The sequence below is a fragment of the Alligator sinensis genome, unplaced genomic scaffold (assembly GCF_000455745.1).
Source record: "Alligator sinensis unplaced genomic scaffold, ASM45574v1 scaffold1295_1, whole genome shotgun sequence".
NCBI lineage: Eukaryota > Metazoa > Chordata > Crocodylia > Alligatoridae > Alligator > Alligator sinensis.
Window position 1 is genome coordinate 4,346,609 of NW_005841880.1, and position 11,312 is coordinate 4,357,920.

The 11,312-nt window shown below is 53.1% G+C and overlaps 2 protein-coding genes across 3 annotated transcripts; one reads left to right on the forward strand and one right to left on the reverse strand.

The window, feature by feature from the left end:
- Positions 1–157: 157 nt before the first annotated feature.
- On the forward strand, positions 158–2,496 carry PRR22 (proline rich 22). Its single transcript, XM_025196576.1, has 3 exons — positions 158–324; positions 562–624; positions 1,210–2,496. The coding sequence occupies exons 1-3, from the start codon at positions 198–200 to the stop codon at positions 2,397–2,399; spliced, it is 1,380 nt and encodes a 459-aa protein (XP_025052361.1). The 5' UTR covers positions 158–197; the 3' UTR covers positions 2,400–2,496.
- A 2,513-nt stretch (positions 2,497–5,009) lies between these two features.
- LOC102377241 (la-related protein 6-like) lies at positions 5,010–10,850 on the reverse strand. Of its 2 annotated transcripts, XM_006017523.3 has the most exons (5): positions 10,644–10,850; positions 10,270–10,446; positions 9,116–9,326; positions 6,959–8,047; positions 5,010–5,647 (listed from the first exon to the last, which is right to left on the reverse strand). In XM_006017523.3, exons 2-4 carry the CDS (start codon positions 10,434–10,436, stop codon positions 6,983–6,985), a joined length of 1,443 nt encoding a protein of 480 aa, XP_006017585.1. In that variant the 5' UTR covers positions 10,437–10,446; positions 10,644–10,850; the 3' UTR covers positions 5,010–5,647; positions 6,959–6,982. The 2 variants fall into 2 exon arrangements, with proteins under 2 accessions (XP_006017585.1, XP_006017584.1); XM_006017522.3 differs by lacking the exon at positions 5,010–5,647 and having other exon boundaries at positions 6,321–8,047; positions 10,644–10,849.
- Between the last annotated feature and the right edge of the window lie 462 nt (positions 10,851–11,312).

Consider the following 11,312-nt stretch of genomic DNA (forward strand, 5'->3'; position numbering starts at 1 on the left):
CTACCATGAAAACTAGCCCTCGCTTTGGGGGGTGACCTGTCCCAGCACCTTAAGGAACTTAGAACCTCGGTTGTTACCTGGGATTTCTTCATCAAAACAGAACTTCCCAGCCGCGGCAACCATGTCTGGAGCCAGTTGCCCTAGACGCAGCCAAAGAGCAGTTGTGCTAGACTGTCATTCGACCTGCCGCAGCCAGGATGCAGCAGCCCAAGCTGTTCTACCAGCACCAGGAGACCTACGGTGCCAGATCTCTAGACCAACCAGACTGCCAAGCGAACAGGCCACTTCCAGCATTTGTCCTCCCGGAAAACCTGACCTCAGTAGGTAAGAGCATTTAATTCTCCGCTCCGCTGCCAAGCCTGTCCCCCTTTAAAACTTCTCCCCTGGGCACATGTTGTCCCTGGATGTAACTTACTGCTACTTGCTCTCTGGGGCCTTCCTCTTTTTCCCCATTTTCTCTAATCCTTTGAAGTTTGCATTAATTCACGCTTTCAAACGGTTCCCCAGATAAAGCCTCGGTTGCTTGTGGTGGTGACGTGAACTCCCGTGTTACTGTTTCAGGAACGTCCAACCTGTATCAGACCCCCAGTCAAGACAAAGAAGTTCTCATGTCGCCGCCTGCAGGTATGGGACACGCAGCAGAGGAATTAAGGCCAAACTTGGCATACGAGTGAAGTTCATAACTCCCTTTGAAGGTCCTGGCTGTGCCAGCGGTGGGTAGTAAAGAGTCAGGCCCAGCAAGTTGGGCTGAACATTATAATGTGCAATTTTCTGGTGCCCTCGGAGGACACCTACTTTCCCTTACGCCCTCTTATTTTATCTCAAACACCGTACCTGGTGTAGAACCTACTCTGGTTTCCCAGTCCTATGCCCAACCGAATGCCAAAGTTGGTAATGCAGACCAGAAACACCAGACTTGGACCAGGTTATACCATGGGCTTCTCTACATTATGGGGTCACAGCTGCCATAGCCATGCCAGGAAAACTATGTAGTGTAGACCAGACCTCGGTGTCTAATTTGACTCTGATATGCACCATTGCAGAACTAGATCCTTAGCTGGCATAAACTGACATAATCTCATTGAAGTCAATAGACCAGCACCAATTTACATTAGCATTTGTCCCATACTTGGGAGGGCTGGGTTCAGTCAAGCTGAATGCTTATGTGGTCTGGATGCTTAAAAAGCTGCTTTTATTTCTATTGCCCAGGTTTCCAGATGGCTCCCTGCGGATGTTTCTTCGATCCCAGGATATACCGTATAGAATGGGCAACGACCAATTTTGTGCAGCCATCTGTTTATAAGCTCCCCAGCGGCTCGAATTCGCAGACCCCGTACCTCCTGGATGCTCAGAGATACCTCAAGAGCCCTGTACAGACCATCCCGTACCCGCATTATCAGCAAATCCCCAGCAACCCCCAATACATCATGCCTTATTTCAATCAAGAGGGCCTCACCAGCGTCACGGAACAAGTTAATTTTGTCCCCAACCCACTTCACGACTCTCAGCTCGTTGAGGTGCCTCATCTCCAGGAAGAAGGCCACATTCAGAAGAGCGACCACAAACTACCCCAGCTCCTTATCACATTGCCTGGCCTGAACCAGAATGAGACCCCCATCCAAGTCGGCACCCTCAACCACCTGGAGGAAAGGCTAAATCAGACGACCGACCCTGACCCAAGCCACCACCTGGATTTCCAAGTGTTTGATGGTTACCAAGCTGAGGGGAGAGACCTTCAAGAAAATCATGTGATCCAGAACCTCCTAGCAAACCCTCAGACCCCGGACGTGTGCATGGAAGAGCAAAATCCCCTTCCGAGCACCGGTGCTGAAAACGCACAGGTGGTGCCAGAGGGGACGCCCTGTCCTCCGCCGGACAGCATTGCAGCTGAAGAAAGAGAAACGGCAGACGCACAAAAATCCTTTGACCTGCCCGAGAAGGTTTTGCTGGAAGATGCAATGAAACTTTTTGGTTGCTCTCCAGCTAACTCGGACTCCGAGGTCCCCAAGGACAACTTGAGCGGCCCCCCTGAGCCCAGCGAGAGGAAGAGGAAAGACTGCGACTTCCCATGCGAAGACATGAGCTCACTGAAGCTGCCAGAGGAGCTGCTGTCCTGTGCCTACAGCGTGCCAGAGATTTTAACCACAGTGGCAAGCCTGGATTATTTCTATGACATCAAAACCAACAATGAGGAACCAAAGTGGGAGTTCGGACGGGCGCTACCAGCTCCCCGAAACTGTGCATCGCTCCAGGATGGCCTGCAGGAGCCCCAGAGGAAAAAGAAGCGAAGTAACCCGTCTGCTAAGAAAGGCAAACACAGAGCCAGCAAATGCAAAGCTTCTTCTGCACAGGATTGCTGCATGTCCCAGGGGCAGGACTGCCCCGTGCCAGCTATCTGACTGGCACCTTCCCTCTGACTGTACAGAAGCAATTCTGGGCCGGAGTAGGCCCGCTGATTGCAATGAATGACTTGATCAGAACGGACATTCCCTTTATTCCCCCATTAAAAGTGATCTGTTTGGAAATACTCTGCGTCTGCGTTTGAGAGAGAATTGCAAGGGCAAAACTCAGGGTGCAGCACAGGGGAGCATGGTGTAGAAAGGACCAAGTGGATGCAACAGCCAAGCATGTAGGGGAGTTAAATGCCGAGTCCCAAACCAGCTGTTTGCAGGGATTTATAGACGGTGCAGTGGGCCAATGTGTCCTGAGTTATTCATGCTCTCCTACAACAGGCCTGTCTGTCTTCTGGGGGCCACAATTCCTCACCCCAGCTGCATGGCATGTGGCCTCCATCCCACATTGCCCTCTCTGCCTCCCCCCCCACCCAATATACAGCATGGGGACCCCTGCCTATGAGCTGCTTGGCCTTGCAGGCTGCACTGTGCCACCCTTTCCCCCTGCCAAGGGTGGGGCAGGCAGCAAAAGTTAAAGGAGGGAGACTGGAGACTGGCAGGAGCAGCAGGAGAGCATTGGAGGGACTGGCACCAAGACTGGGAGCCTGGAAGGGCCTCAGATTAATCCCTGGGGGCTCAATACGCCCATGGACCGTATCTATATTCTGGACAGCCCTGTCCTAGAATATAGACACACAGCTCATTCAGACCAGTCGCACAAAAGTTGTTCCCGGGCCACGTTACGGGCAGCGAGGTGCAGAAGGTCCCCGGGGAAGTGAACTGGTGCCGTGACAGCAGCCAGGGTACCGGCTTACTGCTGTAGCACTGTACATCCGCCTTACACCGGGGTCAAGGTGCAGGGCACGGGAGAACAGGAGCATCGGCAAGGGGAGACTCCCTCCAGCAAGCCAGGGAGCTGAGCCCGTAACAGGAGTGACAGCGGGGTCCTGGTGGCAGAGCAGCCATCAAGGTTGTGCGGTCCCAGAGCACGCGAGGATTGAGGCTCTCTGCCCAATAGTTTGGACTCTGCCCGCTAGAGGAGCTTGGCAGGAAAGGTATAAACCCCACTGCCCCAAGCTGCAGGAGCCGAATTACCATCTGGAGCCTGCGACTTCCCCCCCAGCAGCTCCTCTGTGTTGCTGTCCACGTCCGCCTCACCCACAGACCCCAGATTGGGACAAAGCCAGGCTGAAGTTTCACGAGATCGGTCCTGGGCAGGCAACGAGGCCCCAGAGCCGTGATGCTGAGCCAGGCGCCTGTGTCCAGAGCGGGCGGCTGGGAGGAAATATCCCTACTTCCTCTTGCTGTGCACCATAGGGGGGGGGAACCGGGTGGGCAGAGGAAGCAGCTGCCCCCACCCAAAAAAAGGCTACAGGAGGCAGCAGGGGCTTTGGCAGGGCAGACCGGTCCTGCTTGCAGCCGCCTCTGCAAGTGTAAGAGGACGCAGCCTGGGGCTGGCACGAGCTGCACCGGCTAATGGCCCGGGAGGGCCGACTGATCTGCTCCTACCCGCAGCCGTTGGAGGCCCCGAGGATTATAATTCAGCCAGGGACCCTCATGAGTTAGCTCAGTATCATGCAGCTACCATGACAACCATGGGAGTAGCTATAGTCTTCTCTGGATCCGAGCTACTTTTGGGCGTAGAAAGGATGGAGGTGACATCTCATTGCAGATCCCTCCAGCTGCCGTGTGAGTTGGGGGAGCAGGGGGGTGGTTCCAGCTGGGGAGAAAGCCCCCCCTACCCACCCCACACACAATTTTTCTTTTAATGCAGCCTCAGAAGTTAAAGAAACTAGTCTCCTCCACATTGTTCCCGTTGCACTTTCCTCTGAAGCATCGAGAATCGGGTGCTGCTGGAGACCAGCCTGGCTCAGAGGGAGGCACACAGCTGGCCCTTCCTCTGCTCTTGGAGATTGCCTTGTGCAGAGAAATCATCACAAGACAGGTTTCCAGGCAAAAATCTAAGGTCTGAGAAGCCCTATACAACCTGGGCCCTTGCTATGCGATGAACACAGAGTCTGCCCATCCGATGCTACCACAGTTGCAAAGTGCAAAGGATGTGAAAGCCAACCGCAGCCAGTTTAAAGGGGTGACAAGGGGCATCTTCCATGGAGCAAGCAGCAGAGTTTGGGCCCCCCTCTTCTGCCCAGAGCAGCCAGGATTCAGAGCTCCACCGTAGCTGAGCTGGTCATGAGTCCACAATTAAATTTTAGAGTGCTAAAATCATTTTAAGCTGGACACCAATGTTTCAAAGACTCTTATTTCTTTCCGAGAGTGGGAAGCAGCAGTTGTGAGCCCCGGCGCTGTGCCCAAACTAGTTCTCTCTTCTTCTCAGCAGAGAATTAGCACAGCCACATGCATCTGGCACACAGGCGAGGCTGAGTAGCTGGCCTGGACACCAGCTAAGCTAAACAGAGGTAAACAGTGGCTGCTTCCCAATGCAAAAGCAGCACAGCCACATCCCCCTCAGGTCAGGCAGATAGGTAGGAGTCTACATCTACATAGATACAGCAGAAGGGTACCCAGCAATGGTCCCGGATCAGCTTTTCAAATTTGGGATGAAAATCTTGCTTTGGGGACGCCAGAAATCCAGGACTGTCCTGGAAAACCTGCACCGCGTTGCTATAATACAACCATGGCCTTAAGTGTTGGAGCAGGGCTGATCAAAGCAAGCATTGATTGTTCTCAATAAAAGTTTCAACTAAGCCAGGGGCTGGAACAGCTGCAAAAACAGTGGCGGGGCAATAAAGTCCTGTTGACTTTTAAATAGCTGGGCATCTGACTCTCATTGGATCTTTAATGCCTTCTTTATCACACCCAGCATCTAGGCCAGTGGTGCTCAGCCTCATTTGACCCAAGGGATCCCCTCCATAATGGTAGAAACAGTGCGCCCCTCCGTTCACAAAGACGTATGCGTTAGAGCGCTTGCCTCCTTGCAGAGAGGTTGGGCAACAGGGATAAGCTTGAGCCTTCATTGATCTCCTTGCCCCCCAGGGCACCCATTAAAGGGTCTAGCAGCACTGCTGGTTGCCGCAGCACCATGGCTGAGAATCACCGGTCTAGGTATCCCCATTGCTTCGTGTCCCACCTGGCCCATGCCACCGTTTCCATCCCCTCTAGCAGTTAGGCCTAGTATAGAGGCAAGTCTGCCACCACTTCTGACTCGACAGGAGTTTGGAGCGCTTGAGCAGTAGAGACCAATGGTTGGAAGGTCCTGGTCCAATTCTTGTGGACAACCTGGAGCAACGATCTGCCTGGTGGGTCCAAGGAGAAGCTAAACTTAGACGTGAAAATACTGCTTTGCACTCTGAGCCCTCCCTTCCACCCAGGGCTCTGGACTGCTTTGCAAGCTCAGAGCTTTCAAGGGAGAGAAAGAGACTTATTCATCCTCAGAAAAGCAGCATCCACCCCCCTCCCCCCAACCCCCCATCACCGAACCCCCTTTAATTTTAAAGCTTTTCAGGTCTCCTTATAGCAAGATGCTACCAAGACTGGTCTAGCAAACTTGGCACAAAAGCAGGGTGTAAAGGGATATGGGATTCTAGGGAAGAAACTAGCACTTCCCATTAATCCAATCAAACCAATTTGAATTGAATACATGAGGTGTTTGGGATGGAGAGAGGGGCTGGAGGAGGAAAAAAAAGTTCCCCTTCTCATCCCAAACTTGTCAGGTGTTAGCTGGATGGAGTAAGAGTGATACGCTAGGTGTGTCAGAGGCCTCAGGTCACTAAGGAAGAAGTTTCTCCTACATCCAAATGTGCAGGTATCGAACCACAACCGGTTTTATTGGTGCCACGAGCCAGACGTGCGCACACACCTCCCACCACACACACACGTCCAAGGAGAATAAAACGTTTGCAGCCCCGGAGAGGGCTCTTGTGAAAGAAGTGTTCAACGAGGAAGCAACAGCTGGAGTGCTACCACACGTGCCTGGAACACTTCCACTCTCTTTATTGATCATTTTAACATTTGATCTCCATAACCTCTTTTGCCAAATTACAGACAAGTCCCCCCACCCCCCGCAAGAAACAACCTACTACTACAGCTCTGCAGCACCGTTACCTCCTCCTCCAGCCTGGTCGCACAAGCCGAAGATCAAGAACCAGCGGGGTGGAAACCCCCCAACGTGACGCATTGCTCAGAGCACCGAAGGCAACATTATTGGATCGGAAAGAGGAACGAGCCATTGAGTCTTGCTTGCAATAGGTGCAGGTTGAGATACGTCCGCAGTTACTAGCGGCTACTAGCCAAGGGTTATAGTTCACTCTGGGCCCCAAGCTGTCACCAGTCTCGGCTAGAGAGCTGGGATATTTTGGAAGGTGTCTAGATACTAGACAGCACCGAGATGGAAGCAGCCATGCTGGCTCGATGCATCAGCCTCAGCATCTCACCTTGCCAGCCGACTAACTGCACGCTCCTCTTAATCCCTAAATTGCCAAGACTTCACACTCCAGCTTCCTAAGTGGCTGCACTTACATCATTAGCAGATAATCAAAATGTTCCATGAGGGTGGAGGGGGGGGGAAAAAAAAAAAAAAAAAAAAAAAATTAGAAATGTTACATTACTTGAGAGAAGAAGCAGCGGTAGCATTAGTGCCTCAGGACCAGCCTCCCTCTCCCAATGCTGTTGTAGAAGCCTTTGGTCCCATCCGGCCCGTGGGGCAGACGGATCACACCCGGTCGAAGGCCGAAGGAGTCGGACACCTTCCTTGCTGCCAGAGGGCTGCAGAGTAGAGGTTTGGTTTCCAGAGGCGGGCTCTGGGCTGCCACGCGTCGCCGCTGCACCCACGAGCTGCCGGACCCGATCCCGCTGTCCCAGCAGGAGTCAGAAAATCGTTGGTACTCGGGGCTGGTGCTCGTGCTCAGGCTGGACGATCCTCCACTCCCCAGCTCGGCAGCCAGGGATGAAGGGCACTGGAGGGCTTTACTGGAGAGAAGAGGGCTGGAGTACGGGGTGCTGAAGAAGCAGGGTTTGAAGCTGCAGAGGCTGCTGGCGGGCCACGCCGGAGAAGAGAGATACTGCTGCATTAGGACGGGAGGCGAAGTCGGCGTGCCGTCGGACTCCGAGGAGCTGCAGAAGAAGGAGTCTCCCGCATTACATGGCATCTTCTCCGACCCCGGCGATGCCTGCGGCTTCCAGCCTGGCTTGCCGGCCAGCTCCACCTCCTCCGCCTCCTCTTGCTCAGCCCCGCTCTTCTTCTTGGAGCCTTTCCCCGAGAGACGGACCACCTTGATGCCCAGCGAGCCCTGGCTGTGGTTCAGCTCCTCGTAGGCCTTCCTGGCGTTCTCCAGGCTCTCGTACTCCACCAAGGCGCAGCACTTGGTCAGCAGCTCGGGGTAGCGGAAGGAATACTTCTTCACATCCGACGGCAGCTTCTTGCCGGGCCGCAGGATGCGGATGGAGGTGATGGCACCGAACGGGCTGAACATCTTGGTGATGGTCTCGATGAAGCTCTTTTGGAGCGGCAGGGACAGGGCCTGCTCCTGGGGCAGGCGGTTCCAGGCCAGGAGCAGCTTGCTCGGTGGGATGCTCAAGAGAGACTCTGGGATGGGGTTTCTCCGCCTCACCTTGGTCCCTTCCTCATTCACTTCTAGGCGCTCTGAGAACTGCAGGGCATACAGAGTGAGCCGCCAGTCTCGGGTGAGGTATTTCACCTGTTGCACGAGAAGGTAAGCATCATTTTCCTTCGAGTATTACCAAGAACAAGGAGGTGCCTGGATAGACACCTGCGCAGGTCAGAGGCCCTGATCAGCTCAGCCCATGGAGAGCGTGGCTTTCTCCCCTCTTCTTCACACTAGCAACTCTAGTGCACATGAGCTGGCAAGTGGAGCATGCTTTGCCAAGGGGCTCATATGCCTTTAGTGACCGCAGGAGGGAAGCAGTCACCGACACCGCCCAGTACAACACCGGGCCCTAGGTAAATCAGAACCCCAAGAACAGAATGGCCAAGAATAAGCCAAGATCTCAGAGTGCGTATAGTTTTGTTTTAAGTTAGAGAGACTTGGGGGTGTGGGTGGAATAGCTAGGACTCCCATAAAGGGCAGGTTAAGTCTGGCCATTTAGCCTTGCATTTTGAAAAGCATTACCCTAGAGTTAAAGCTAAGCTAGGACAATTAAAATAAATAAATAAAAAAAAATAAAAAGTTACTTCTTTCCTAGGCTTCAAAAGAAGAGAAACAGTCTATGAAGGGGCCTTTTTTTGATAACAATGTTCAAAAAGAAGTTGCAATATCTGCATAGGCACCTTCACCTGGAAAATCCTGAAGTACTCAGCATTCATTCCTGCCTGTGGCAGGGGGTCAGGCTAGATGATCTGTTCAGGTCCCTCCTGACCCTAGCTACTATGAAAACTATGAATGAAAATGTCCTCTGCAAACCACTCACTTCCACCTACCTCCATATACTCTGCAAACCACTCACTTCCACCTACCTCCACTCCATGGTAGCAATCAGCTAATAGCAACCAGCAACTTAGGATGGTTAGTTAGATATGGGAGAGGAGCCCCATATCGGTCTGGAGGGGCAGGGTAGAGGTGATGCAACCCAGTTTAACCCCAGCCCTCTTGCAAGCTTTACCAGAGCTGGGCACCATGCACTGCGGTGACTGCACAAGGCATCAATACATTGGACTTGGTTGCTCATAACTGGCTTCAACATTTAGGCCCAGGACTACCTTCCCTTTACCTTTGGGCCTCTTCCTGTCCGTACCAGGCTCTACTCACCTTCTTGAAAGAGGTCAGTAGTTTGATGCTCACAAAACCCATCTTGTTCTTCTGGACATGCTTCAGGAGGAAGGCATCCTTGGCGAGGTTTTCATCAGACAAGTAGAACTCCACTTGAGAAACGATCCTCTTGATCAGCTGCGGATCGGGCACGGAGCAGTCGCACTCAAACGAGTCAGCCCCAAAAATATCGTTCACATCATAGAAGCTCCTAGGAACAAGGGAGCAGGGATGCCGTGCAAGGTTAGTGGCCCTCCTAGCCGGGACACACGTGCAGAGCATGAACTAGCCGCACTTGCACAAGGCTTGGCAAGCCACGCCAGAACCGGAACAGTTACAGTAGGAACTACAGGGACAAGCCGGCTTACCAGCATCACTTGGGTACCAAACCAAATTCCTCCCCAGCAGCCAGAGATTTAAACAGGGTCCATTGGCATAGTGTGTCAGAGTGTCTTTCACAACCCCAAAAGGAGCTTCCCCCCCACACCGCCAAAAAGCTTGTGCTGCAGACTTCCCCACTCCCTTGTGTCTTGGAAATCAGGTTGCCTCCTACTTCTTTGGATGCAAAAGCCTTGATCTCTCTCATGTTGCAGTGCTGCAGGCTGAGCAGCATGGAAGCCGCCCATTAACACTGCTCCAGATCTACCCTGGCATGCCCAGGTCCCTGCCATGTGGGCACCCTAGGGAGATGGGACACAAGGGCACCTTAGAAGAAGCAACTAGAAGGAAGTTTCTCCTACTCGATACAAGAATCACTTCCACTTTCCACAAACCTAGCAAGCACATGTGCAATGAATGCACCAGATCCTCACAGGAATCCACTCCACTGCAAGCACCCAAGCGATAAACCTCATCCCTGCTCTTGGATCCCGCAAGGATCTGCAGACCCCAGAGCCACACTGAAAGGTCAGTGCAAGAGTCCATCAGGAAGGCACAAATCAGCAGCAGCATTGCCAATGCTCATGATTTTTGGCATTGATCTCATCATCTGTGCTTTGGGAATGTGAAAGACGTGGCTCTGTCTTATACACATATAAAGAAAGAGCTAAGGTTTTCACATTCCCAAAGCATAGCCTTTGAGAACAATGCCAAGAATCACGAGAGCTGGCAATACTGCACCAGTCACACCAGCTCCCTTGCAAGGACACACATACCCATCGAAGCTCTCGAAGAAGTCCTCCTGGCTGAGCGGGGGAAGAAGCGAGCTCCTGCGCGGAAGCAAGTGCAGGGCAGAGAAAGGGTTTGCTTGCACCTGGACTGGGGTGCTGCAGCTGGGCTGGGAGCCAAGCCTCAGGGCCACCATGGAGCTACGGGACAACATGGCACTTCATCTGGGAGGTTACAAGAGAGAAACAATAATCAGAGGCTGTTCAAACACTGTCCACCAAAGAGACCAGCAGTCAGGGCACCCGGGCATGTATCCCACCTTGGCAGAAGCCACTACTGTACCCAAGCAGGTGAAGAGCACCAACAAGGGATGCATCCCAACAGAAAGAGAACCCAGCCCAAATCATCCCCATCTGCTCACCTGCTTCACAGGGCTGCCAGTGCAACAAGAGCCCACTGGCTTCTGGCACTACATCCTAGAGGCCTTGAAGAGATGGTCTCCTTCCCTCCTCGCCCAAACTGAAGCCCCTTGGAACAGAGAAAACCCCTTGTGCTCCCCGAGCCCTGGTTTATAAGAAAAGCCAGAGCCACACAGGAAAAGCTGCTACAGGGATTTGGGACTGCAGTGGGCCCTGGGAGAGGAGAACAGGCATCCAGGTGAAATGTGTCTTCGGGCTAACCAGCTGCACCTGGCCTGTATTACTGAGCTCTCAGGCCAGAAACAGGGCAAAGCCACTTCTTGGAAGTGGGGGGGGATTTAGTGGTTGTCTTAGCAGGTGTGACTTGGAGGGCTGTTACAAGGCACTGAGCTGGAGGAGGATTAGCAGGAATAAGGGCTGCATGCAATAGGATGCAGTAGGTTTCCTTGGTCGGGCTGTTACATGCCCGGAGCTACAGAGAAAGCCCAAGTTGGTGAGAGAGCTGGGAGCCCTTCCTGAGTGCTTTTGAAGGGGGTCCTCTTCTGCATCCCTGATGCCACTTTAAGTGATGAATGTAGCTCAGCTGCTAGCCTCCTCCTCCCGTTGTGATCATGAGGAAGGGCCTGGGGGAAGCAGAAATAGGGTAAAAGGTGGCTTTGTTTCTCCAGGCC